Source organism: Ascaphus truei, chromosome 4 (assembly GCF_040206685.1).
Source record: "Ascaphus truei isolate aAscTru1 chromosome 4, aAscTru1.hap1, whole genome shotgun sequence".
Taxonomy (NCBI): domain Eukaryota; kingdom Metazoa; phylum Chordata; class Amphibia; order Anura; family Ascaphidae; genus Ascaphus; species Ascaphus truei.
The window spans coordinates 28,140,174-28,154,561 of NC_134486.1; the positions used below are offsets into that span (position 1 = coordinate 28,140,174).

Sequence of the window (14,388 nt, forward strand, 5' to 3'; positions counted from 1 at the left end):
TCGACCACCATATTATAGTCCTCCTCCTCAAGCACCGCTACACCTTCTCCATCATCTTTCACCCACTCTGCATCCCACAAACAAATGTATGTAGATACTGTACGTCAACATTATGTACCAACTCTTGAAAACAAAACATTTTCTTTCCATATGCCCTCTCTGTCCCGCCCCTACAATCCTCCATACAGTGACTACAGTTCCAGCAAACCTCATCCTCCCCTTTCCAAGAATGTATCTTTGTAGAAAGGAGCATTTCAACCTTAAAACCATTTCCACAAAGCTCCATTAACTGAGGGCTCATGACATCACATTACCTGAAACAGTAATGGACGTTATTTCCCCCGAGATTAATGCATATTCACAAAGATAATTATAAAACAGGCAAAAATCATTAGCACGGGCTTAATGTCACGTTATTGTAACGCAACTTTGTGTTATCTGCCAATAATATGATGCGCTACACGTAAATAACTAAATAAATGGTTCTCTCACTGGTGCTCACCCTCCATTAATCCCGGGGTCTCAAGCGGGATCCACAATTTGCAGGTAGTAGTTCTGGTGAAGGAAGCAGATGGGAATCAGGATGGTAATAATCTTACTCCGTGTTTAATTCATAAGCAGAGCAGGTACAGACGTGTGACGTTTCAGGGCACGTGGTGTTTCAAGCGCCCTTTCCTCAGGTTTGTTATGAAATACTCACATTCCCATTTAGATGACAATACTAGTTTCTTAAGCACAGTAAAGTAAAACAAAGAAAATACTGAGTGTCAGAGTGTGTCAGGATTCCACCCCCCCCCCCTGGGGCACATGGAGACAGCGTCATCTCTTTGGCAAGTAGCTGGTGTCTGAGGAAAGGGGGTCTTGTGTCGCGAAACGTCACACGTCTCGCCCTGCTCTGCTTATGAACTAAACACAGAGTACGTTTCTTGCCATCCTGATTCCTGTGTGCTTCCTTCACCACAACTACCACCTGTGATGTTCAGAAAGTTCTCCCATCCAGACTCTGAAATAGGCTTTTGCTGTAGAATAAAAGGAGGAGAGAAGAGATTTATAGTGTAATTTCTCCGATATTCTGCATTTTAGTGTGTGTTCCTTAGGCACAAGACTGCTACATTTGTATGTTCAATGGATTATATTTTCCACAAGTACCTAAAACTTCATGACTAATGTTTTCTAAATGTTTACGTTTATTAGCCTGGGATATTTTACCTTCCAATAAGCGCCTTGGAAGTATTTTGTGCCAGGACAGTGAGGGGAGCCATCCCCCCATAGCTCAGCTGTATGTCCTCCACCTGATAGCTCTCTTCTTTAAATAGAACCTTCATCCCGCTCGTGACGATGGCTATGTCATCCTCCCGTCGCGAAGCTTGTTTGAAGGCTGAGAAGTACTCCCACTACGGAAACATGAAATGATCTTCATTCATTCTCAATTACCTTTGCAATGATTATACACAGCCCCCGCCCAATGCATGTTGTTAAAAAACAGATTTTGCAATAAAATTGACAATTGACACTAGGGGCTATTCATTGAACTACAATAATTGCATTTCATTGTAATTGCATTATAAATACTGTAGGTCAATAACGCCTTTCAAGATGCAATTTAACATTGTACAACATGCACATTTGGAACGTAAATGAAGCAAACACTCAGAATTGGGTATTTTGTTGCCATTCAATAATTTAAATGAAAAATGACAGGCAGACGCCTCGCTTCCCTCAGGGCTGCGCGTTTGAGGTTTCGCTAGAAAGAGAGAGAACAACCCTGCAGTATTTATTTTCTCCTCTTTAATCTATTGGGTTCGAGCTGACCCTCACCTTTTTTGAATAGGGGATCTCAATAGACAGTAGTATTTCCTGTGGCTGTAATGCAGTTCTCCTGTATCCAGTAAAAAACTTTTCGTCCATCTGTACAGTCCTTTTGCCTTCTGTAAATTAATATGGTATGGAGTCATATTGAGGGCTCTTTACTGAAATTGCAATCAGGGCTGCCGACCCAGGCCCGGTCAGTCAAGCCCCCCCCCCACCCCCATGAGTTTATTGCCTGCACCTGCACAGACAAAAAGGGCTTTCCCCAGGCCCCCTCTGCAGTGTTTTCCCTTTCCCCAGGCCCCCTCTGCAGTGTTTTCCCTTTCCCCAGGCCCCCTCTGCAGTGTTTTCCCTTTCCCCAGGCACCCCCTGCAGGGTCCTCCCTTTTCTGGGCAACACCCACCTGGAAGGAGGGATTCCACAGGCTCTCTCTCTCTGTGGGGCCTCCATGGGGCCTGCAGGCCCATCCGTGGGCCCCAGGTAAGCCCACTATGCTCATATCCATTACCCCCTTCCCCATGCCCAGTACCAATACCCCTTTAACTCCTTCCCCATTACCCCCTTTTAGCCCCAGGTCCTGTACCCCCTGCAAAGGTCAAGTACCCCCTCCATTCCCCCCTCCCCTGGCCCAGTACCCCTTACATGCCCAGTAGCCCCTTTTACCCCTCCCCAGGCGAGTAGCCTCTACAACCCCCCTGCCCAGGTAATGACATGCAAATGAGCACAGCGAGTCACTCTTTACTTCTTATCCATTTTAATATGGACCCGTATAACGTTATACCTGCCGTATTACAGGACCTTTGAGCACAGCGTGGTTTAAAGAAGTACATAGCCAGTAAGCCTACTTCCAGGTGGCTGTTTCAACCATTTGGGTCTCAGTGCGAGGTTGGTTGCTGGCTATGCAATGTGAAGCTGGTACATGGGTATAACCAGACATTAAACAAGTTATGGTGGGTAATAAAAAGTGACATAAACCCACTGAATAAAAATACCACTTTTGGTGCATGTGCATGTCTCAGAGAGGTCTGTAACCCTGTCTGTCCCCATTGTCGCTTAGCAAACAATGCTTCCACTGCAGTCAGGAATTCTGGGTAATGACATGCAAATGAGCACAGTGCGTCACTCTGTACTTCTTATCCATTTTAACATGGGACCAAATGTCAGCACAACTACAAAAGAGTCTTAAAGCGTAGAGTTTTACCATCCAGGTTTACTCTGAAGTGGACCTCGCCAATTTGGGAGTAGTTTCTTCTCCATCCTCCAAATACTTTTGCATACACTATTATAATAGGCCCTCGTATCCTTTACTTTTGTTGTAGATAATAATAACAATAATATCTTCAATCCAATTCATATCTAATCCTTAGGCTGCGTTTTTATAGTACTGGCTGCAAAGATGGCGACGGCGTGCATCCGCAAAGCAATTTAATGCAGTCCGTAGCGACCGTCCATAGTGGGCGCGACGGCGACGTGTGACGTCACAGCGACCAAAATCGCTGTAGTCAAAAGAATTTGAGATTTCCAGACACAGCCACACCATGTGACTGGCAGCCGCCAATCACATAGCCTCTTTACCGCCAGCGACATCGCACGCCAGTGTGCAACTTTCGCTACAGCGACGTATGACATCACGGGTAGCGTCGCCGTCACTGTAGCCAGTACTATAAACGCAACCTTTTGATTACAGCCAATTTATGGGTGCCCAAACATTATCTGTGGGACCAGACAGTTGGCATAGCTAGCTGATATATACAATATACGGGTACTGTATATTGCTAATCCGGTGGACATTTTTCCTATGTGCCAAACTAATGTATTTATTATTGGAACTATGCTTTGAACTGAGAGTTTAAAAGAATATATGCACAACTACACCATCAACATCCTCTTACTGATCTCTTAGTTGATTAAACTAATATAAATACAACTTGAAGCATGGCTAGCAAGAGTGTAGTTGATGTGGGACCTTTAAACAGGATTGAGCTTAAAATCTATGATTTTGGTACCCGAGGCACAGGGAGATAAAGTGTTTTGCCCAAGGTAACAGGGAGCTGACACTGGGAATTAAACCAGGATCCAAACTCAGTGTCATTGGTCACAGTCAGTGTCTTTACTCACTGAGCCTCTAATTCTCGAATAAATATCGAATATCAAATAACATGTTCAAACTATCAGCCATAAATCTAGAACTGTCCTGGAATGGCAGCAGCTCTACTCCACCATGAATCTCCTCTCAAGGTTGTTTGAATGCTCGTCTGGCAGCAAAACAAGTTAATCTGATGCAGTTCATCTCCAGAGCATGTACTGTAGAGGTTTATTTCTTAATATACAAATTTCACTTCTCCAGGAACATGTCACTTTATATTTCTCCATCATTAAGACCTCTACTGTAGCCTGGTATAGCACTATGGAAAGCAATGCTGAATACAAATACTGTACGACGCCCAATATTAATATATACAATGTGACAATTCACATACAATGAATTACAAATGTTGCTAATGCAACCATAATAAATCAACCATGTGAAAAACTCTGATCAAACAAAAAGCAAATACCCCCCCCCCCCCCCCTAGCAGCCACCGCTTTTTGTTTGATCAGAGTTTTTCACATGGTTGTATTATTATGGTTGCATTAGCAACATTTGTAATTCATTGTATGTGAATTGTCACATTGTACATATTAATATTGGGCGCCATACAGTATTTATATTAGCATAGCATTTTTCTATCTGACCAAAGGTAGTTTGGCAGCCATTATAATACACTACACCAATTGAGGTCAGTCAATTGTAGTTATTATTGGTGGCGCTGCACAATTCGTTCTTTTGTACTTTGAAAAGCAATGTTACCTTTCGAGATCAGGTGCAGTTTGCATCTACTTGCCATGAATACGGGGTTCAGATCAGATATTGGACTTGCTGTCATTATATTTCCTCCAACGGCCTGCAAACAAATGATCACAAAATGTACTGCGGGGAAAAACTAATCTGTGCCTCAGAAAAACAGTACTGAGACACAGGGGGGGGGGGGGAGGAAACAAAACATCATTCCCTTATTTGTTATGGTGCAAATATTTGAGTAGGTCAGGTATTTTTGGCTATATACATATATACCTATATACCAAGCACAGTAACATTAAATATATAGCATATATAGCAATCATTGTTTAAATTTAAAAAACGGAAGCCTTTTCCTGTTTTTTTCCCTGAAGTGTTTACAAGCTTGCGAGTCTCCCTTTGCCAGACACCAAAATATTACTAGTTGCATAACCGTACAAAATACAATGCAGAACTGTAATTAGTCCGGTTTACTAACACAAGTCAATGGGGGTCATTAGGGTCCCCGGAATCCCCAATTTGTGTCAAAGGGTGTTTTCGTGTTGCAGTGCTGTATCGGCACAATGCACTTTCATAAATGACCCCCAACGATTGGTATTATCATATGCTGAACAATGCATCTTCTGGCCTAGTCATTCAGGCTTTATTTATTTGTATGGGAATAGAACGTGTATTCCAGCACGTGCATTATTATTTTCTCCTAGTGCTGTTATACATGTTCTACTCTCATATAATGTTATATATAATGTTAATGTGGTAGTGTGAAGCCCACCAATATTCAGTGCTCTAATCCCTATTTGTTATATATTTGTTCTTTTTGAGCGCTGTCGGCCAAAATAACTTTGTCTTCTCTTAATTTCTATATGCTCAATACAGCATATTTTATATTTTAAATATGGCTCACGTCTTTAGAGTCACACCGTTCATTCCAGTGTAAGAAACCGGATTGAGTGGAATTACATGGGGATGATTTTATAATGGGGTGTATTAGAATTGTTGTGCCTCTGCAGATTCTGCTTTTGCCTAAACCTATACCAGCACGTTTCCTACATCTGATGCAATGTGTCCCGACAAGGTTCTCTTTAGTTTGCTACTGTACGCCCACTCCAGATGTTAACTGGGTTGTATATTCAAGTAGTTAAAGGTTATCGACGGCACTAGTGTTTCAGAAAGGTATATAGAGGTTATTTAATGAAGTCTCCCAGCTACAAAACTTGGGCAAAAGAATTATACCACATACTGTATATCAAAGGAAAATCTCGAATTGCTTTCAATGGGGTTCCTTTCCTTTGCCAACCATGGTGTTCTGTTCAATGCTTTGCAATGGTTTGATATTGAAAATGTATTTAGTCTTTAGAACATATTCAGATTATGTGTATGTGGCATTTTAATGTGGCTCTTAAAACATCAACAACCCCCCCGCACTTTTTGTTACCCCTCATTTTTTTTTTGTAACTACTGTGCTATTTTGTTAGCTCCTGGGCTACTCCAGTTTCCGAGCTACAGATGTAGCAAGACTCACTGTTCCTGTTGCCGCAGTCGAAGAAGCAAAAGTCCATAGAGCCGGAGACAGGGTCGTACTCTGGGGGATTCATGCTTCCGAATGGGATTCCCCCCGCAGTGTTAATCCCAGAGCGCCGTGACCACCGCGGTCGCATGACCGCAGATGGCAGTGGCACCAGAGACAATAAGGTTTGCTACATCTGTACTTACTGGGAATGTTACATGGTTTCTGCCACCATCCAGGAGGAACCAAATGGCTACCAAATCTAAGGACAATCATCGCTTGTGGCTTCCTATTGGATGACCTTTAACATCTCCTTTAAAAAACAGGAAGAAACACCAGTAACTTCACTGGTAAGTATCTCAGGAGATACTCAGCACCAGAGGACCCACCCTAACCCCATTCCAATCCCGTAAAAAAGGAAATAGGGGTTGTTTAGGGGGAATAGCTGTTTTAGGTTTGTTTCGAGACAAAGTCATTATTACAAAATAAAAAAAATAAAAATTAGCTACTGAGGAAACAGAGATCCTCAAAGGGAAATTACTGGGAGCCAGAAAGCTGACACATATGGAAGATGAATCTTGATTAAGAGCTTTTCCCAGTAGGAATTGTGGACCTAAATTCTAATTTAAGGGACTGGATTAACTGAAAGTATTTACAAAGTTTGGAACAAATAACACTTATAATAGCTATTAGCATAAATTTAAAAAACAAATTTTCTAATATCAGGTATTTCCAGCATCCAGAGGTTGCACATGACGTAGTTTCCCAGATGCTCCCAGGATATTTGGAAACGAGTATTTCTGATTCAGTGAGTGTTCCTTTGGATGCAGTTAGTTTTCTGTGTGATGGGTGTTCCTACCGCAACGTTCCGGATCTGCTGTCCTGCAAACCATCTCAACTGCTCCAGAACTCCCTGGAACACTTCTGTTTTGTGAGATGGGAGGTCAGCCACTGCTTTGTTTAAGACTTCACCCATACTGGTCAAACTGCAGGCAGCTCCAAAGCAGATACCTGGAAAGGAAACGTTTGAAAAAAAAAGAAAAAGGTCAAAGATGTAAAAGACATTTATTTACAAAAAAAATAACCAATAACTTTTTTAAATTTAGTGCTTTTCTCCCAATGGGACTCAAAGCACTTCACAATTACAGGATAGGGCACAGAACATAGGATTCTTTTACAGACAGTCCCTACCCATATGAGATTACAATCAATGTTTTTCAAGCGTGGGGCACAGGGAGATCAAGTGACTTGCCCAAGGTCCCAAGGAACTGACACCAGGAATTGATCTCGGTTCATGTTTTGCAGAGTCGGGGTCTTTACTCACTGAGCTACTCCTTCATACAGTCTATAGTGTGTGTGCGTGTGTGTGTGTGTGCGTGCATGCATGTGTGTGCGTGCGTTTGTGTGTGTGTGTGTGTGCGTGCATGCATATGTGTGCGTGCGTGTAGACAGTGGAGCATAATTTGGAAAATAGTTTGTGAATTTATATCGTTTTGCCCTTTCTATTCTCTGCCATAGTAAAAACAAACAAACAAACATATTTAGGTAGGAAAAGAAAGGATTACATGTAGTTTTATGTAGGAGGATCACAAATGCAATCATCTAGCCTGGCAGGGGAAATAAGACCAGGACTCACGGCTTTGCAATTAAGTAAATGATTGAAAACATTGTTTGACAATATTAGAAAGGTGAATTACTTACCTTCCTGGGTGTGCCGGATTGCATTTAATTCTGAAATCCAGCCAGGTGCAATTATCACTGGGTACAGCATGTTTTTGAACTTTGTTTCAATACCTTTAAAATACATTATATCTATTAGTTTCTGATTTTTTTTATTATTTTATTCTCAAGAATAGAGTTTTTTGTTGTTGCAGATCTGGATTTGCCTCTGAGCAGCTGGTTCGTTTGGTCTGTGAATAACTCTAAAAAAAAAAAAGGTGAATGCGCAATTTCGGATTATTGAGCAAGAGATTCAAATGTATTAAGTGTCTCCAGTTATATATACAGTATATATCCCCTCAAATGTCCTTCCAAATAAATTAGGGAAACATCCCAGTGCTGATAAAGGAGCACACACCTGTAGTACCTGGCTGGGAGATATGCTAATGGACATTCAAACTATATTTTAAATAAGTCCCATCCCACACTTCCTAAAAGGATTTAGATACCAACTATATCGAGTTGATAACAATAGGCCACCAATCTAATGACTGGAATGGTGCCAAACCCGATAGGACTAGAACCCACAACCATTGCTTTTCTATACCACTGCTCTAGCAGTGTGAGCTAAACCTAGCTGTGCACAATGTCTACTATTAGCATACCTCCATGGGATATCTATTTTGTTGAAAGCACTTCAAGCACAAAGTAATAATATGTACTGAGGGTTATGAGTTACTGACACCAGGTGAGATTAAAGAAAAGATGACCAGAACATGGGCAACCTGCCTCTACTTGGATAGCAGAAAATGGGTGCCACCTCCGCTGCTTTAGGGATTAGGGATAAGCTGCGTGTGAAACGCGTAAGTGTTTGTGTCTGTACTTTTTTCTATGTTTTTTAATCAATAAATCCTTTTTGATCATGACATCCCATCATTTCCTTTTGCGAGCAAGCTGTCCACCGGCATTTTTCCTGGATTGGAACGTCTATCTTCTACATTGATTTCGCCTGGGAGCACGCCCAAATAGGAGACTGTTCAGCAGTTTGTAAGTGTTATCCTGCTCAACATCATTGTGCTTTCTAATATGCCAGTTGTTTGCTGCACTTCAAAGACAACGTATACCGGTTAAACGGGGATGTGCGGAGTTGCGGATCTGTGGGACTGCATGCGTGCCACCCTTCACCAAGCCGTGAGTACGAAATTTAACCCCAACGGGGTTAATATAATACCGCTAGTCATGTGTATGGACTGTTTCTCCTATTGATGTGGCAAAAGGAACTTTATTACATGACATTTATCAACTATACTAGTGAGGAGTACTCTGGTTCACCGGATTGTGAGCAGTATATTGCTCGGTGTGTCTGTAGAATATACGATGTGTCCCTCGTACTGAAAAGTTTAGAGACCACCGTTCTATAGCAATCACACTATCTGTTAGAATTACTGTATGTGACAATTAAACCTGCCCGTGGCACAGCCTTTTGCTTAAACTCTGTGAACATACAAAAATAAACATTGTTGCTGCTATTATACTGGGTAGATTAATCCACCTCTGTGGTTCAGAAAACGAGTTACTTATTATCCAGCTTCCTGATATACAGTGCAGTATATTATCAACTGCGACAGTATCGCACGGTTTAATGGCAGATATCCTGAGACAATACGCCATTATGGCTGCATAAATAAGAGTGAACAGAGCTATTTATGCCTACCTATCTCTCTATTTTGATGAAAGGATAGTGACAGAGCACACTATCAGTGCTACCGACCAACAGGAGGGTAAACCCCCCCCCCCTTTTTAATTTCGCCAACACTACACAAATTATTGTGTGCCTTATTTTAATTATACCCATTAAAGTATTGTTTTTGTTTTACGATCACCTTTACTACTTTATGAGTAGGTGTGCACCATCGTTTGGGGATCTCTTTATTTCTTGTACCCTCTGGTACAACCACCCATTATCCTAGGATATTTCCCTGGTAGCACCCCCTCAACCAATAACTTTTGGGATTTTGCAGCGAGGTCCTCTACCCTTTCCAGCCATGGCTGGGAGTGCGTCTGCCTACCTAATCAGTTCCATTGATTTCTGTGTGAGCAACTTTATTTGGCTACGTATCCCGACCGAACAGGAGCCTTCCTTCTGTTCACACCGCTTCAAAATATACATCTTATTTTGTGGCTGCAATAGACAATATTGTATATACCTTGTGCTTTAGAAAGGGGCAGATTGTACAGCCCTTGTAGTGGAAAAGATAACACAATTATATAGCAACAAGTTGAATAGAATAGCAGAGAACACACCACTCTCCTGCTGACTCACTCACCCACTTCCGTGTTCCCTATCACAAGCTTAGCTTCTGGGTACTGAGATTTCAGGGCCAGCAGTTCACTTAGAGTATTTGGCTGAATCCACTTCACACGCTCCCCTTCAAATTGAAGCGGCTTCAGAAGCTTACATTTTTCAACCTATGGAAAAAGGAAGAATAATTTGCCGCGTTTTCAAATGTTTTTTTTTTCTCGTAGAAGATAATGTAGAACGCAATGTTTTTGGGTTAACAGGCAGCAAAAGAGATTAAAACGCACTCCCATCAGAAGCCAAGGAATAAGAATGTGTGATTATTTATTCTTTGTAATACTGACAGTGTGTGCAGTGCTGAAAGGAGGATGCTACAAATCCCTGACCCCCGCAATGTGTTTGAGGCAAATGGAGATCGGAAAGAACTTGCCCAGGATTTACTCTACATAGAATGTTTTCATTCCCTTACTGCATTTCCACCTCTGTCAGGAGGCGATTCTACAAATCCCCCTCCTGTACCTCCGCACATTTCCCCTCAGCCTGCCACCCTCCCGCTGCAGAGCATGGCTCCTTGTTCTAGCACTTCTGTTAGGCCAAAAGGGTTAATATGAACACAGATCCATCATGTGTTGTTAATAGAGCTGTATGCCTCATTTAGGCTAAGTAGCTAAAGCTGCAAGTTTATTCAGCAAGATGCAGCGATGGAGGCATAGCCAGCCTCCATCCCTCCCATTTTGAGACAGGTGGGGGCGGTTTTTAATTAATATATGGGTCTATATAAGATGAATAGACCACTCAATGAATATCCCTGAGCCTGATGAAGCCGAACTCTGCGAAACGCGTAGCTCCGACCAGCTGATCTTTTTTGTCCCAGAGGGGCCTCCGTAGCAGTCGCAAGCAGCCGCACATCATCACCACGCTTCCCTGGCTTCCAGACGCCGCGGCAGGGACCTCCGTTGCAGGGCTTGCTACCTTACTACGGGCGCTGACCTGGGAGTCTGTTTCTGATGTGAGTGCATTGTTATATGTTCAACTTTTCAATAAATTGATTGATTCATTGTTAACACGTCTGCCTCACCATCTGTACACCACCACATGCGGGAGCCTTTGAGAAAGATTTGCAGAGTGAGAGTCTCCAACGTTACATCACTGTCTGCCAGCAACCACGGTTCCCTGCTGTTTGGACCGGGGCAGGAGAGTTGGAGTAACACAGAAACCCCCCGATGCACCTGTACTTAAGTAGAGGGCTCAATTTCGCCCCATCTAATAGAGCGTCAGCATTACAAACATTCATGGATGCTCAGAAATATGTAAGAAGACTGACCGTGAAAAGGTACTTTGAAAAAACTAAGATTGACCAGGGAGATATAGGCCTGACGGGTGGAGGAGATACAAATAATCTCTTTACACATACGTCATTAAAAAAAACCTCCACATTCTACCCAAGCTTCTGTAGGGGCCCATATTTGGAAACCTTTCAGAAGCTGGTGGAAGAAGATTTAAGAAAAATAGGAACTAGAAAAAGTAAAATAAGACCGAACTTTACTAAGAAGGAACGAGAAGTCTTGGATAAATTAGCCGATAATAAAGAGCTGGTAATTAAACCAGCCGACAAAGGAGGTGGAGTGGTGATTTTAGATACTTCAGACTACATAAAAGAGGCAGAAAGACTTTTGGGGGATACTAATACATATGTAAAATTAAGATCGAACCCAATTACATCTTACACAAAAGAACTTTCAAAACTGTTAGATGATGGCCTTGAGAAAGGGATTCTCTAAAAAAAAGAACATGAATTTATAACAACTCAGAATCCGAGAATACCAGTCTTTTATTACCTGCCAAAGATGCATAAATCTTTAACCAACCCCCCAGGAAGACCCATAATATCTGGGATCGGCTCCCTAACTCAGAACTTCTCTGCCTATATAGACATCATCCTGCAACCTGCAGTTAAAAAGTTACCTTCATACATTTAAGACACAACACAGGTGATACAATCACTAGAGAAGATTCAATGGCAGTCTGACTATATACTTGCTACTTGTGACGTCACATCACTCTACACATGTATAGATCATGTGCAGGGGTGTGATGCCACGAGGTATTGTCTAGATAAATACTTAGAATTAGAAGACACACAGAAGAGTTTTTTAATAGAGGGGATTGGTTTTATTCTACATCATAACGTTTTTTGGTTTGAGGGGGAATATTTTTTGCAGAAACGAGGGACCGCAATGGGCACCAGGTTTGCCCCCAGTTATGCTAATTTGTTTCTTGGATGGTGGGTAGATCAAGTAATCTGGCCCAACAAGACATGGGAGACATGGGAGGCAAACCTGGTGCTCTACAAACGCTATATAGATGATATTATCATCATATGGAAAGGCGACCTCGAATCAATACAGACCTTTTTTACCACTTTAAACATCAACAATTTAAATTTGATTTTTACTCATGATTCCAGTATATCCAAAGTGATATTTTTAGACTTAGAATTTTTTATTGAACAAGGAGCCATTAACACGAAAACACATTTTAAAACAGTAAACTGCAATAATTTTATCAAAGCCAATAGTTGCCATAAGCGAAATTGGTTGGAGAATGTCCCCTACGGGGAATTCCGGCGCTTAAAACGCAACTGTACTAAAACAAGAGATTTTGAGGAACAGATGATCCCTATGAAAAATAAGTTCCTAGAGAAGGACTACAATATAGAAACTATTAACAAAGCGTTACAAAAAGTAGGGGAGGTTGACAGAAAAGACATGCTAGTGTACAACAATAAAAAGACACAAAACCAATCAGATGTTTTTATTCCTTTTACCACAACCTACAGCACAAACTCATAAGAAATTGAAGGGATTTTAAAGAAACATTGGCCTATTTTAAAACAAGATGACCTTTTAAAAGGAATAATTGGAGACAAGCCTACTGCAATTTTTTCAAGAGCACCAAATATCAAGCAGAAATTGGTGCCCAGCTTTTTACCCCCTAAAACCAAAAGCTGTTGGTTAGATCAACTAACAAAGGGCTTTAAAAAATGCTTAAACTGCAAGGCCTGCAGGAATAATACATTAACTAACAGTAGGGTAACTTCCTTTAACAGCATCGTGTCCAATTTAAATTATAATATTAAATCACATATCACCTGTGACAGTAAAGGGGTGATCTATGTGCTACAGTATGGCTGTAACCTACAGTATGTGGGTAGAACAATAAGGAAACTTAAAACAAGATTGGGAGAACATATTAGAAATATATGCAATGGTTTAGAGACGCATTGTGTCTCAAACCACTACAAAATTAAACATAACCAAAACCCATCTTGTCTAAAATTCTTTGGGATTGAAATTGTTAAACCCGACTGGAGGGGAGGAGACTACATTAAGAAAATTAATAGAAGAGAATCCTTCTGGATTTTCACACTCCAAACCTTGGCACCTAAGGGGTTAAATTTGGATATGGAAATCACCGCATTTCTCCCTTATTGTTAAAAAACCCTTTTCAAATAAACAAAGACTCTGATTAATTACGCATATTATATTAGTCATTTAGCATGTCAAAATAACAATAGTTTTATTAAAAAGTATTTATTGCAAACGTCGTGTTAAAAATATTTATGTGAAGCAGACGGCATCTTCAGAAATCCATGGTTTTAAATATCATATATTAGCCATCTAACTCAAATAAGTTTATTTAAATAATGTCTTTTAACAATTCCCTCTTTTAAGACTTCCAATTCAATTTATAAACTCATACAAGTACATTTTAAAATTTCAAATATATATTTTATAGGTTTTAACTACCTTTTTCTATCTGAACTGCTCATTTGATCTCTATTTTTAGACTTCCTTTTTAACTCCTACAGGAGGCATATGATTAATAAAGGTTTTCTAAATATGCCACCTGTTCTTAAAATTATGTAATGTGCAACACCAAAATTTTAATGTATTTTTGTGTATGTTTAATTGATGTACTAGTATATTGGCTGAAAATGAAATCATATACAGTCAGAGCAAAACCAGCATTGTTAAGGTTAAGATCGGAGAATCCACAAGGTATAAAAGACTGCTGCTACCCCGAACTTGCTGACGTCACTGAGGAAGCATTGGCGAAACGCGTCTGACGTTTTTTGGTCTCTACAAGCCACCATAGCGAGGAGTTTGTTTTCCCTGGCCCAGCATCTCGCCGTCTGCGCATGCGCATGCGCAGCGGAGCAGGGAAGCCGAGAACTGTCTGTACAGGGGAGATAGGCGGCCGGAGGAGGAGGAC

At 41.1% G+C, this 14,388-nt stretch overlaps 1 protein-coding gene across 3 annotated transcripts in view; it reads right to left on the reverse strand.

Moving 5' to 3' along the window:
* Positions 1 to 14,388, reverse strand: part of XDH (xanthine dehydrogenase) — a 91,259-nt gene that overhangs the window by 43,878 nt on the left and 32,993 nt on the right. For all 3 annotated transcript variants that reach the window (XM_075595471.1, XM_075595472.1, XM_075595473.1), the window contains 6 exons: positions 10,142 to 10,283; positions 7,857 to 7,949; positions 7,015 to 7,166; positions 4,661 to 4,754; positions 1,819 to 1,928; positions 1,210 to 1,394 (listed from right to left, as the gene is read on the reverse strand). In XM_075595471.1, coding sequence (XP_075451586.1) covers positions 1,210 to 1,394; positions 1,819 to 1,928; positions 4,661 to 4,754; positions 7,015 to 7,166; positions 7,857 to 7,949; positions 10,142 to 10,283 — 776 coding nt within the window. The remainder of the gene's footprint in view (positions 1 to 1,209; positions 1,395 to 1,818; positions 1,929 to 4,660; positions 4,755 to 7,014; positions 7,167 to 7,856; positions 7,950 to 10,141; positions 10,284 to 14,388) is intronic.